Source organism: Carex rostrata, chromosome 3 (assembly GCF_964058835.1).
Source record: "Carex rostrata chromosome 3, lpCarRost1.2, whole genome shotgun sequence".
NCBI lineage: Eukaryota > Viridiplantae > Streptophyta > Magnoliopsida > Poales > Cyperaceae > Carex > Carex rostrata.
Genome location: NC_135920.1, coordinates 11,616,758 through 11,632,257, shown reverse-complemented (window position 1 = coordinate 11,632,257; position 15,500 = coordinate 11,616,758). Strand labels below are relative to the sequence as shown.

General features: G+C 31.1%; 1 protein-coding gene across 1 annotated transcript; it reads left to right on the top strand.

Annotated features, from left to right (window-relative positions):
- The first annotated feature begins 12,310 nt into the window (after positions 1–12,310).
- LOC144551499 (transcription factor BHLH3-like) lies at positions 12,311–15,500 on the top strand. Its single transcript, XM_078299470.1, has 4 exons — positions 12,311–12,887; positions 13,334–13,498; positions 14,116–14,283; positions 15,131–15,500. The coding sequence occupies exons 1-4, from the start codon at positions 12,438–12,440 to the stop codon at positions 15,215–15,217; spliced, it is 870 nt and encodes a 289-aa protein (XP_078155596.1). The 5' UTR covers positions 12,311–12,437; the 3' UTR covers positions 15,218–15,500.

The window sequence follows — 15,500 nt, the reverse complement described above, 5'->3', positions numbered from 1 at the left end:
CTTCGTCGCCAGTCACCCAGTCCAGCATCAAGCAGTCTTCTGGTTCCAGCACTTGAATGGGAATTGCATCGATGAACTTTTGGACATATGCTGTATCTGTCTTATAAACTTTTGGACATATGCTGAAGAGAAGAGTTGAGATTTTATCTCTGTTTTGATAACTTTTTAAATAAATATTGGTCTTATATAACTAAATGTGAAAAGTAATCCTCATATAAATATTTTGTCGTGGCGCTGTATTTTTTTTTTTTACATTTTGTGCAACTTCTATATATGTCCATATTTTTAAAAAAGACATCATGGACAGTTATCCTTTTTAAAATACGGTAAACAAGAGTTTTTTTTAGTAAAGATTGGATGTCAAAATACTTAACTATTTAATATCCATAATAAAGTTTTTCATACGGATCTGAACCTACAACATGATAAACAAGTTTTAGAAAGGGAAAATAAAAATAAAAATAAAAATATAATTCAGCAGGCAGGCTGGGTAGCTCTTGGTAATTTGGCCGAAATTTTTTATTTATAGGTATGAAAAAATAATATAGGAAAATGTATGGATAGTTTGAAATTTTGATCTCATAGATACAAGGAATTGAATGAAATGAATCATTCGGCAATTCTTTTACAAATAAAATGGAAATAGAGTTAATTTTTTGTGGCAGAAAATATGGGGTGATTCGGTACACTAAAGAAATCGAATAATTAATAATAATTCGATTTCATTTCTAAAAAAACCGAATCAATGATTAATTTAGTTTCGGTTCCTTAAATGACATTGAAATTCTTAATCAATCCATTCATTTTTCTATATTATTATTAATTAATATCTATAAATAAAAAAAAAGAATTGCAAAGGCTGTACCTCTAGAGCCATTATACCTTGTCACCAGAGACTAGACCTAGATTAGATTAGACTCGATCGTTGTTTTGATCTGCCCGTTGTAGGTTTACTTTACAGCATGCACGTGAATGCATTGCATGGATGAAACAAGAAACAAACAAAACACCATTCTTTTCTAGCCGAGACATTTTCGACAGCAAGTCCAACGCAAAGTTCGGCGCATGATGCATGTCCAAAATATATACTTTGTGGAATTCGTTATTTTGTGATTGCACATGATGTTGTACTCATCATTGAACTGAGTATGCATAGTGTCCAATATAATTAATACATGTTCTCAATCTTTTAGGAAAATTAATTTGGAATATGTGTTAAATACGAATTTTAGAGATGATACGAATTCCTTTGAATCATTTTTTTTTTCTGATTTTTTCTTGTCTGCTTTTATAAAGAGGGGTTTCAGTTGTAATAATGTAAGTACTAGTACAGAAAGCTATATATATGTACTGATTTGAAACGATGTGTAACTGATTTTTGTCCTGATTAATGAAATATCGCATACAGTCTTTCAACCAAAAATAAAAAGTTTCCTTTGAAACGCCGGCGCAGGATAGAGGCATCTTCATATCTTGTTATTTTTAATACTTGGTATGAAATTTGATTTGATGGATGATTGAACTTGACATTGATCCTACTATTTCTTCTTTTCTTCTTTTCAAATTATAATAATAACAGAGCGTAGACCAACAAGAGAATTTTTTCATGTCGGTGGTTTTAAATGTTTAATAAAATTACTTTTGTTTTAAAATCTAATAAAATATTCCTAGTTAGTATATACATGTGTTTATGTGTTCATACAGCTACAAACACGTGTGCAAATTAACTCAACTCATTCATCTTCTATTTAAACAAGAAAACAGCGGCGTGTCAAAAAAAAAAAAAAAAAAACATTGTTTAGTGTCTCAAAACTTCAATTAAAGTTTATAATGAATAACAATCCGTTAATTATTCAGCAGAAATTTGATTTGACAATCACCAACATTCTAAAATTGAGTATCAATATTTCAAATAGTATCAAAACTATTAACCATGCATGCTACAATCATATATTTAATTAAGTTCGAGAAGTTTAAGGACAAAAATTCTTGTACCACTGTATTGTCAACAGTACGAGGAAAATGATGCCAGCAGTACTAGAAGGTAGAGGGTACCTGTTAGCGGTAGGTGTATACTACGAGATTGAAAATGTGCTTTTATGTTTGAATTGTTGAAAAAAAGTTAAACATTTTGAGGAAATTTTTTGAGGGATCAGATATTTGAAAGGTAAATGGTAAGAGAAGAATTCAGAAGGAAACAAAAAAACGTGAGCCATAATTAATCTGTGGGCTGAGAGATGGCAGATTTGAAACGATGGTTTGGATTTTCAGGCCAGGCGAATTTTTTTTTGAATGACGGGCCCAGACGTGTCGCATGTACGTGACACCCAAACGATTATCTAAATCACTTGATGGGATATTGGGATATGGCTTTCAAGCTACAAATTAAAAGAGATCATTATATCAGGTACACATGTCTCGTAAAATTGCAAGACAAACGAATCCACATCCTCTCCAATACCTGATAAGGGAATCTTTTACAAGTACTAGATCTGAAACGTTCTTTTTAACTTGACACGAATCTCAAAGCCCAAAAATACTGCCCCCTATTGCAGTCTGAATATCAAACCGGTTGAAATTAAATTGAGGGTGATCCTCTGCAATACTGGAGAGGATACTGATTCAAGACAAATGCCATGAGGTAGCTATCACAGTTTGTATCCGCTACTTTTTTCAAAAAAAAAAAAGAAAAAACTAGAATTTTATTATTTTTAATTCAGACTGAATTAATCATTAAAATATTATTTATGTATGAGCTTTTTTACAAAAATTGAAAAATCATTCACATGGATATATTGTCCCATACCATGCATCAAATATTGAACTAATATTAGAGATGATAGATGGTGTAATATTATAGTGAACAGTAGGTTGCACCGACTTTTGTTCTAACGGCTAGTCATTCGCCAGTTCAAATATATATTCTGGTACAATTTAGAATATGGCTAATAACATAGCTGTAGTTGTTCAAGATTCTAATCCGGACACATACGTCAAAACATGATGCATAGATTCTATTATCTTTTCTCGGGATATGAAATACATTTAGCATGAAATGAGCATAAAATTAATTTCAAAAGTTCATTGAATCAACTTTAAATGACTAATGCTATAAAAGAAATCCAATTGTTTATTTTGATTTGCTTTATTTATTAGTATAATTAGATGGTTCTTGAAGTTTTTAATTTGATTTGTACACTGATGAGCTGTTAATACACTAATGGTTGTGTTCACACTTCACTGGGCCTTGAATAATTTAAATTAGACAAGTCAAAGTTAAAATTATAAAAATTGGACCTAAGCCTTTAATTAATTTCATGTTTTTTATGATGGGGAAGTCTTCGGAGGAGCTTTTCGACAATACATGGGAGCACGAGGAGTTATTCGATAAGCTAAAAGAAGAGACAAGCGGAATTAAGATAGCTAAAATAAGCTAAAGGAAAGGGGAAAGATGTCTTAAGAAAGGGGCAGAGAATTAAGATCCAGACAAAAGAAGGCTAAAGGAGGTGGTCTTAATCCGCTAAAGAACTGGTATTCGGCAAGATTAAGCAGCTAAAAAAGTTAAAAGAGGCTCCTTTAACCTTAAGGAGACTTAAGGAGGCCCTTGCCGAATAGCACCAGAGTTATTTATATCTTATCAATTAAAATGACTTTTATGAATATTATTGTAACAGTCCATTACTCGAGCTCTTGATTAATAACTTAATTTTTTTGTCAAATAAAAATTTATTCAAATTAATAACTAGCATTTGATCTAGTGACAAAGGTAATACTCTCTATATGAGAGGTTGCAGCTTTGAAACCCCAAATAAAAAATTAAATAATTTGATGACTTAATCTCCAACCATTATCACATAAAAAAAACCAAATAATTATTGTACTAGAACCACCTGTTAGTGCCGATCTATGCTGATCGATGCTTCTTTGAGTTATGTTTGATTGTGATGTAAGAATTGAACGGGCTTACTATTTAAATAATAAGCTCTAATCAAACAAAAATAACTTAAATCACCTTAGTTTTATTTTTATTTTTCAATTTAAATTTAAAATAAACAACTAAGCATATATAGCCTTGATTGAAGACTAGTATATATATATATATATATATATATATATATATATATATATTAGATAGGAACGTCTAGAGTTTTGCTAAACCCGTTAGGGGTTCAACCCGTTTTACCCGGTCCGTACCCGTTACCCGAGGTACCCGTACCCGTTGCCCGGGTACAAACGGGTAGACGGGTACGGGTAATAAACGGACCGGACAACCCAATTTGAAAAAAAACCCGTTGTACCCGTACCCGTCTACCCGGACCCGCCTACCCGTACCCGTCTACCCGCCTACCCGTACCCGACCCGTTTCAAAATTTGAATTTCAAAATATTTTTGGCGGCCTACTTTTAGAATTCAGATTCAGTGCAATACCTGACTGAGTAGAATGAGATCTGAGCCGTCAATTTTAATTTGGCATGAATCTCAAATTGACCCCTATAGAATTCAGATCCAGTGCAATACCTGACTGAGTAGAATGAGATCTGAGTCGTTAATTTTAATTTGGCATGAATCTCAAAACGGACTCCTATATCTAAACGGACTTCGGGATATGTCCTTTAACTTGGCACGAATCTCAAAGCATAAAAATTCAGAAAAAACAGAAAAGAAAAAAAAAAAAAAAAACCCGCCCGTACCCGGGATACCCGTACCCGTCAACCCGCAACGGGTACGGGTAATAAACGGGTAGGGTAGAGGTTTTGGGAAAACTACCCGTCTACCCGTTGCGGGTTGTACCCGTACCCATCCTACCCGTCTACCCGCCCTACCCGTTACCCCTAACGGGTTACCCGGAACGGGTCACGGGTAACCCGTTTGCAAACCACTAGGAACGTCGCCGTTATCCGGAAAAGGCATATCTAGGCATGCGTTTTTATATTAATTAGCTTCAATAAATTTGGTTTGATTATAAGCATTAAACAAATAAAGAATTACACAATTTGCACATAAGGCTCAAGCATCCGCGCTCTACCTGAACCATGCCAAGAAGCACCCTGCCAAGGAATCTAATATAAATTAGCGGTCCTTGTTCCTTGCGCATCACATACCAGACAACACATCTCGGATTTTCTGTACAATTTTCAAGTGTGGCTTTCTAATTCAACTTGGCTGTGTCGCATAGTGACAAATGAATTATTCGGGTTCGGTTCGGCGAGATCAAAAATTTGTGATTCGGAAATAATTCGGGTATAATTTGGAAATAATTCGAAATTATCTGGACCAGAGATCTCAGTCCTGCAAGAGAACAAAAAAAAAACCCCAAAATTTTTTTTCTGGGAAAAATTTGGCAAATATTCGTAAAATTCGTGAATTATTCTGGTTTAATTCGGTCAAAGTTTAGTCAACTAAATAATTCGGCATTCAGTTTAACATTACCCAAAAAATAAATTATTCGGATTTAATTCGCGAATCTTGTGATTATGTCATGAGGAGTCAAGCTATCTAACATTTTTTGATATTCACAATAAATCTGTAGTTCCCTATATATACTGATAGTATTGTTTTCTTGCCACAAGTTCCAAGTTTAGCTCTCAATTTTTTTAATATCACAATTGTATGAAATTTAGTGCTAAGTCACTACAGCTTGTAAAGCATACTATTTAAGTGAGGATTGGAGATAAGAGATGATACTTTTATAATAAACTAGAATGAAAGCGTGTTTTGAAAATATTACTGGAAAAATAAATGAAATTTCTAAGTAAGATAATAAAACTAACGGAAAATGAGCAATGATAAAAAAAATTATGATACATATCAATTTAGACTATATATAAAAAAAATAGAAATATCACAACGAAATCATATTTTTCGATTTGTGTAACAACACAAATATTATAACGACACTAGGAAAGATTTTTACTATTAATTTAACATAGTAGCGAGTCTAAGAAATAATACTTGTATTAATATCTGAACAATTATTTTTCAACACTCTCTTGAAATTATTTTCGAATCAATAAATTGTACAAATAATGCACCATTTATCTCATCTAAATATAATTCATGAAACTTATGAACTTCTTTTATTTATTCTGTAAGAATGTGAATATTTATATTTATTTTTTTTATTATGAAATTTTGATCATATATACCAATTAATCATAATCACAGATGCCTTTATTCTGATATGTTTGCTGCACAAACTAGTGCAACATGGAACCAATATTGTAGGTCGATATATATAGTTGTCATAGGTAGCCGTGACAAGTCCTTTTTGAACTCTTTTTATCTTCCTAGGGTTCATGCCTCATGCAAGATCAAAACCCTTTTTGAGTTGCTAGTTGCTACAGGTCCCTGGTCAATGCTTTTCAGGGCTCCCAAATCAAGATTTGTTTTTCCTGTCTTGCTATTATAATAAATTAAATTAAGAAGACGGAAAAAAGTGTGTATGGTTTAATTTTATCCAGAGAATAATTCACCATGGTATATATATGGTCCCTGATATATGTACGTACGGATAACCAGGAAAAATAATATTTCCTCGAGAATTTGATCGACAATTTTAGATTGGATTCTATATATATATATCCAAATTAGTTGTCATGAAGGTGAAATTGTGAGATTGGATTTACAATTTGCATCAATGTTGATATCTACCTGCAAGTTGTGAGAACCTAGTATGAATTTTGGTGCAATTGATTCTGCCTCAGTAGTTCAATTTTATTTAAATAAATTCCGAAATTTTTATTTGTAGCACAAAAAAAAAGATAAACCAAAATACTCTAGATTTGGGGGATTTCTATATTTATCCGGGCTGCACAATCAATCTGCGGTCTATTTATTGGGGGTTGCAGATTGGCTTAGAGGTCTCCCAAAGACACAAAAAATGCACTGTAATATTGAATATATTTAAGTTTTGGAGACCTCTAAGCCAATATGCGGCCCCTCATAAATGGACCGCAGATTGGCTGTGCGGCCCTGGTAAATATGAAAATTTCCAAAATCTAGGGTGTTTTTTTTTTATTATTATGGTATTTAAAAAAATTTCGAAAATAAATTAACATTTGAGAATGTGGTTGCAAGACAAAAATAATAATAATAAAAAAAATAAAAGGGGTTTCAATTTTCAAAGTTGATAAGGTAGATAAGGAATGTCTTGTGCCAGTACAATTTTTTTATGTTGATTATTTCTGAGTGTTTTATTAATATTAAAACGTTTTTGGGGCGCGCACATCCAGGATACAATCTATTGATATCTTAATATTCAGGAAATATTAAAAAGTAAAACTGCCAAATGTATTATATTATATTTAGATATATATGATATGTTTCAAATTAGGCTAATTTGAAATTTGATGGATCATCTATCATTGAAAGATTAAATCTCTACCGTAAAATTTTTTAAATTATTTAACAACTATTATAACTTTACTATGCATTTCTTTTATAAATGATTAGAATTTGGGGTATGCCTAATTTTGAATATACCATTATATGGAAATCTCATATTCCATTAAAAATTAAAATATTTTTGTGACTTGTTAGGAAGGACAAAATTTTGACTAAGACTAACTTAGTCAATAAAGGTTGGCAAGGGGATACAAAATGTGTATTATGTGAGAGTACAAAGCATCTTTTTGTTCAATGTTCTTATATAAGATTGATTTGGAATTGGATTGCATCTTTTAACAATTTTAGATATGAATGTACTTATTAGATGATTTATGGCTCATAGATGCAGCTATTTCTTTAAAAAATAGACTACTAGTAGAATTGATAAGAGGAGCTGTATTATGGACAATTTGATTAGAATGTAATAGAGTTTGTTTCAATGATACTCAGCCCTTGTTGATAAAATCTATTGGAGCTAAGATTATTTCATTGTCTTACTTCTGGTACCAATTTAGATTAGATAATTATTTACTTAAATTAAGTCTAATTATTCCATTTGATATTAAGGATCTTCCATATCAAATTTTGAAGGAGGAAAACAGCAGCCACGACACAGCTCAAGTAGTGGACCTGCTGCTATCTATGGCAGGGATGGATTTAAGCGGGGAAACTCATACTCCGGTTTCTGGAGCTGGCAACCTTTCCAATCAAATGTTTGGAGAAGAGGAGAACGAAGGGGATTTAGTAAATTGGGAAGAAATTGGTACTTGCTAGTTAGATTAGATTGATGTTTAGTTGTTGGTTTTTAGTTGACGGTAGGGTAATGCTTTTATATCTTTGCTATTGTTTTTTAGTCTAGAGTTTTTGTCTTCTATTTTGCGTACACATGGTTTTTATTATGCATGTAAACAATATGTGTTATATGACTGTATTTAATTTTGATATTCATTTTAGGTACCAGATCAAGTGTTTTTGAGATTTCTTAATAAAATCGGTGGATTACTCCACTATTCTTCAAAAAAGAAAAGAAAAAAAAGAAGAAGACAAAAACAGTTCATGCAAATTAATCCTTAAATGATTTAATAAATTTTAATTATTCAAACTAGTTAAGCGTGATATTTAAGAAATAAATTAAACATTAATATAATTTAAATAATATCTTCAAAATAATAAATTAATGTGCATACATAATTAGATTGATATACTAGAATTACTCTAACATAAATTTGGTCTTATAATCTACACAAATTAAAAAAAAATGCCAAATGTTTTGATTGCGATCACTTGGAATTAATTAATTTGGATCACAATTCATATTTCGCTTCTTCAAGTCCTTTAATTCGTTGGCCATATTTATTTTGGGGGGAATTTCACGTATACCCCTCAAAAACTTCAATATTACATATTTTCCCCTCTAAATTTTGAAATTACATATTTCCCCCTCTAAACTTCAAAAACTCACATATTTACCCATTTTATCGTCTTTTATATTAAAATTAATTCTAAATTTATAAAATACCTATTTTACCCTTCATTAAAAGTATGAAATGTCCCATTGAACTCAAATTTGAATCTGAAGGGTTTCTATACCGTCCAATCTGTGCACATTGCAATAAGATTATTGTGTGTTCGCTTAATGATTCATGCTAATCTAGCCCGCACGGATCTCAAAGCAATTTTGATCTGCATGCATCACATTAAAATCTGTGCACATTGCTTCAATATTTGTGTGTGTTCTTCAAGATTCATGTTGATCTAGCGCACATGGATCTTAAAGCAATTCGGACTGTAGAGGAACCTTCAGATTCAAATTGGAGTAAGATTGGCGTTTTATGCTTTTTAATAAAAGGGTAAAATAGGTATTTTATAAATTTAGAACGTGTTTTAATATAAAAATACAATAAAATGGATAAATATGTGAGTTTTTGGAGTTTAAAGGGGGAAATATGTAATTTCAAAATTTAGAGGGGAAAATACGTAATATTGAAGTTTTTGGGGGGTATACGTGAAATTCCCCCTTTATTTTGAGATTAATTAAACAAGTTACAAATTTTAAAATATGCTTCGAAGATTGGAGTTTGCTGTTTGCAGAGACAATGAGCAGACCTGCGAAAGATTAATAACCAGATTCCATTCCTTTCAAGCTCTGTGGCTCTGTCTCTGTGCCATGACTGTGCGAGGGCCCCACCCGTCCCCGACACATATTCCCTGGTACACCAATCTGCGTTTGATAAGAGAATAATTGATGGGGTTTCATCCTCTACAATTGTCTTATATTGAAATTTATGGAAATTCCTTGGATGATTGGATCTCATCTAGTTCGCGAACAAGCCAAGCAATTTTAAGCGAAGTAATGCTGCGCAAAATGAGGAAATTTTTTTAAAAACCATAAATAATTTTTTTTTTTTACCAAACCAACTTGATTGTTTTGATTTTACAAAAACTATATGAACCGAGATGCTATTTCGGTCTGAATTTTTTTTTTCGGGAACGAAATGACATCTCGGTCCGAAGTGTTTTTACAAATTTCTACATCATTTTTTTATTGAAATCTGTGAAAATGGTTTGTACCGAAATAACATCTCGGTCTAAAAAAAAAAAAAAAAATTCAGACTGAAATGACATATCGATTCTTATGTTTTTTTTAAAAACCAAAGCAGTCAAATTCAAGTTTGTTTGATAAAATTTTATTTTTTATTTATGGTTTCTAAAAGAAATTCCAAAATGAGGGCCTGTTGGACAACGGGGATTTTTGTAGGAATGAAATTTTTTAAATAAGGGAATGAGAATATTAATATGTCAATTTTTAAGGTTTTTTTAGTTAAATGAAAGATTTAGAATATAGGTATTCAGTAAATATATGAGAAATTTGTTAGGAAATTGTTTTTTTTTTTTACAATTAATTTTTTTTAGAAGGGAATGCAAATATCAATTAATATATTTGTTTAATTAAAGTATTATTAATTTGTATTTATTTAATTAATTTTAATCTTTGTGTTTGATTTTTTCTTTTAATTAATTGAGGGTTTGATTGTACAAGTTAATTTAAGTTTAAATAATTACTTGTCTTGTTCTAACTCAATTTGTGTTTGGATTTTTGCTTTATTTTAATCTAATGATAAGGTATACACGTGCTCCAGTTCTTGGAAAAAAGAAAAACAGTGGTGAGATTGAATTGTTTTTTCCCACAAGTAAGATGGTAAAAAATAGGGAAAGAATATCCACAGATTATTACAAATTAAATGAGAATTAAACTTTGGTAGCCGAACATGTTATTGAGAAAAGTTCCGATAACATCTCTTTTTTTTTTTTCTTTTTCTTTTTTTCAAAATTTCCATTGGATTAGTTGTTGCTGAACAGGGCCTGAGATGTGTTTCCAAATTGTTGCTCAGTTTTGCAAGAAAAAGAAGACTATAATTCTAATGTGAAGTAGAAATTTATTTGAGAACAATTAGCTAATATTTTTTTCTTAGAGTTTTATATGTATACTTATATTACAATTTCTCATCTTTAACATGTGACAATAAAACCAACTAAGCATTTGTTTAAAATTGATAAACCTGACCAACTAAATATCTGTAATTGCTGGGTTGTACAGCGATTGTTTATTTAGCAATTATTGAGAAAAATTATTTAATAAGAAATCATTTTCTAAAGATGAACTAACCAATTGTTTAATTCTTATTAGTTAAAATCTTCTGCTCTCTCTCTTCCAGCAGGAGACATGTAAAGAAATTTAATTGATTATACCGATGTAGGAGCCAATTGTTTAATTTCTAAACTTTTTATGTCGGCAGTTTTAGAAACTAATTTTAAATTTTGAGATGAAGATGCTCTAATATACGAAGAAGTCATTATCATAAATCATTTCTCTTTTTGTTTCCTTTCTAATTTGGGATCCCGGCCCAGACCCCCACACTTACCTGTACCTATTGCAAGGTAAGAAACAATTCTCTCTTAGGTTTATATTTGTTTATTTACAAAAGGACATGTTAATGCCCTTATCAAGTGTTGTTGCCTGTACCAAGCATTCTAAAAAAACAAAAAAAAAGTGCTGTTTCAAAAATGAGAAAAGAAGGAATAATCTTCATTTGTTTTCTTCAGTTAATTTTTTTGTCACGTTTGACATTCATTTTTCATGAGCTAAGGAGATTCACCTGAAATTGAGGTCCACATTTTCAAAAAATATATTATAGTAACTAATTAATAATAATTGTTATATAGTAACTAATAATAATTGTGTATACATTTAAAAAAAAAAACTTTAGGTGTGATTTTTATTTGCATATATATAACGTTATCCAAGTTGGTGTGATTTTCAGCTGACTTATAATAAGAGTACATATTTGTTTAGGTATATATAATGGACATGATTTTTTTTTTTTTAATGGCGGTCAAGTATATAAATTTTCCATCTGACCCAATATTAATTTTTTTTATTATAGTAAAGATTTATAAACTTAATCAACCTTATATATACCAAATGTCAATTTGACCATATATAAATTGTAATAGGGTGTTTTTTTTTCAGCACTAGTAATTTACTTATAATAATAATTTTAAAATGACACAATTATATTGACCATTTACTGTTGTAGCAGATCAGGGACGGAGGTAGTAAGAAGTAATGGGGTCAATTGATTCTCATTTAAAAAAAAAAAAATTGTACTTGTATACGGTTTTTTATATATTTTAGAGTAAAATATTGTCGGTACTATAAATTGATCCCATTCGCAGTATAAAAATTTAATACAAATGATTTCTATTCATGACTGACTCCCATATATAGCTAGTAAAAAAAGTCTGACTCTGCCCCTGTAGCAGATATATTTACAAATTTTGGCTAGTTACATAGATTAATTCTAGAGTTGTGGAATGATACTTGAACCCTATTATAAAATAATCCCCAGGTTGGTGCAACATCACTGTGCTTCATTCCCTTCTGATCTTCCCCATTCATTCTTTCTCTACTGTTCAAACTGTGAAGAAGAGTGTGTCTGATTAAACTCTAAAGAAAGAAGCAAAAGAATAAAAAAAAAGAAAAAGAAATAATGGAGCTTGATGAAGCATCCTTCCTAAACGAGCTTATGGCAATGAGGAAAGAGACATGGGATAGTTACCCAACAGGAATGAGCGAGCTTCTATATTCCATTAATGGAGAAGAGAGAATAGATTCCTTCCAAGAGAGCAACTTTCAAGGGCTTGTTCTCTCAGAGGAGGCCATGAATTTTGACTGCTTGAGTGAGGTTTGTTGCCCCTATCAAAGCGGCGTCTCGGCAGATAATAGATCAGTGATTTGTGATGGCCTAGATGCAAGAGCACAGATGGAAAATTCTTTGATTTTTCACAGTACGAGTTCTTCGTCCGGGGAGAAGAAGAATTCACATGCAAAGAAGGGACAAGGACTTCCATCAAAGAATCTGATGGCAGAGAGGAGGAGAAGGAAGCGGCTTAATGATCGCCTTTCCATGCTCAGATCCATTGTGCCTAAGATCAGCAAGGTAATTTAGTAAAGGATCCATTTAAATTGTCCTGTACAAAGTACAAACCCTGATAATTTCATCTCTGGAAAAACAGAAAAAGAAGATCTCACAATAATAGTTTCTATATTTTGGATTATATGTATCACCTTGGAGCAACAAGGGCTTAGCTAATAGCCAATATATATTTATTACTTAATATATATACATGTTATTTGTTAAAAGAACTAGTATATCGATCATAACCTAATGTCAATACTGTTCTGTTTGGGTACAATTCTATTTGTAATAATTATTCTTCTTCATACGAATATGTCTTCTTTTTGTTCAATTACTATGACCGATCGATCGATAGTCTTGAGAAGTGAAATGAGAAATAACCTTCCAAAATTAAAACATTGCATGTACTTCATTAGTGAGCTAAATTGATGCACAGACTAACAGTGCTAATTAATTTTGTTAATTAGATGGATAGAACATCAATACTGGGAGACACGATTGATTATGTAAAAGAGCTCATGGAGAAGATCAAGAAGCTGCAAGAAGAGATCGGTGCCAGCTCCGATGAAATTGACGTGTTAGGTACATTGAAAGAGAGTCCGAATGAGATGCTTGTAAGGAATTCTACCAAGGTAATTTAGTAGAAAAATAGCTAGCTAGCTCTCCTTTGGTACAGACTTCTGTTGTAGATACAAGGTATTAATAATTTGCTTTATTCACTAAATTAAGAAGACCGATATATATCGAGTTTAAGTTATGATTTAGCTAGTTATAATATAAAAAGTTTTCCTAAATCAAAAGGCAAATGAATCTCAGTTAAGAGGTTGCAAGGATATACTAAGATATACTAAGAAATATATAGAAAAGTTGCAGAAAGGATTCCAAATGAAGTATATAGCCTTTACAGTTTTGTTATTGTTATTTGTTTTTTAGCATGACATTTTTCTTGATTACTTATATATTAGACCTTTAAAATATGTCATGAATTTTTTTTAATAATAAAAATATAAAGGCAAATCTGTCAAGAAAGATATCTGATAACTAAAGAAAACCTCTCGTTTGACTTATTTTCATTGATAAAAGGGGAATAAAAAAAAAAAAAATACTACCATGTCTCTTATGAGGGAAGCACATTCCTGTCTGAGGTTTCTACTATGACACCCTTTCATTTCATTTTCTAAATTTCTTGATAAACAAAATTAACATGATTAATTCAACTTGTGCTCTTGTAAATGGACAACTTGTTCAGTTTGATGTGGAGAGGCATGAAGGCAACACTAGGATAGAGATATGTTGTGGTGCTAATCCCGGGCTTCTATTGTCAACTGTTAGTACTCTAGAGAGCTTGGGAATGGATATCCAACAGTGTGTAGTAAGCTGCTTCAGTGATTTTGGCATGCAGGCTTCTTGCCTTGAAGTAAGGGATTAAATTATAGTTATACATTTTGCTTTCTTTGACCATTGTTTAATTAAGTTTGCTTGAACCTTCTTTCTTGTAGAGATTATATGAATACAAAAAAACCATGTTAGCTAGCCTTTTTGACCAAGACACAATACTATTATTAGACTAATATTTTATGGTAGAATGTTAATCTTTTCCAAGATGTTACCATCAGACATTAACATCATTAAGATTGCATTATTTTTCACCGACCCCACAAAAGGTAGAGATATAGTAAAAAGTGATAATTAATTATGTTATTAATATTATAACTTTAATTAACTAATTGTATTCTCATCTCCCATCTCTATCGGCCTAAGATGTACTTAGTGAACTTGTCTTTTAATTAAGAATTTAAGTAGATATACTTAACAACTGACCACTCATTTTATTAAAGAAACGGGACAAAAATTTACCATAGACATGATCAGTACGTATATATATTACTCTGAACTAATTTATTTTATGTAGTTCAGTAATGCAATATTATATTTATTTATTTAATAGAAGCAAATGTTCCAGAAATATATAGTTCTAAATTATATAAATACCATAAAAACAATCTGAATAGAAAAGCCAATGTAAACAATCTTTAATCATGCATTTGGAACATGAAAAATTGCATCATCTCTTGATTTATCATTTAGATGGAAAAATATATATAATATATAGACAGAACAAGTTATAATTAACCGTGCGACATATATAATCGCACCATTTTTCTCGAACATATATTAATTGAAATAACACCATTTCTGAAGAACGGTTTTAATTATGTGGTGACCATTTAATTAATTACTGTCTGCATATATGTCATATATAGGATGAAGAACAGAGATTAGCTTTGAGCTCAGAAGAGATCAAGCAAGCACTCTTCAGGTGTTCAGGATATGGAGGAAGGTCTCATTAATTAATTAGAGAATTAATGCCACAAGCAAAGTTCCAAGTTTGTTTCAAATTGTTTCAGGGTTTGCATGCGACTTGAAAATGATTGAGGTCATAAAATTTGATATTTTCTTTTGAAGGAATGTTGTTGTTTATGGTTATGGATCTCTTGTAGCAATTAATTATATATTCTGTGTATTTCAATTCGGAAAATTATCGTTTTCATTGCATCACATCATCGATTGTTCGTTTTCATTGCATAAACAATGTGAAATTATGAGCTGGTTCTTCTTTTCTCCAATGTCACA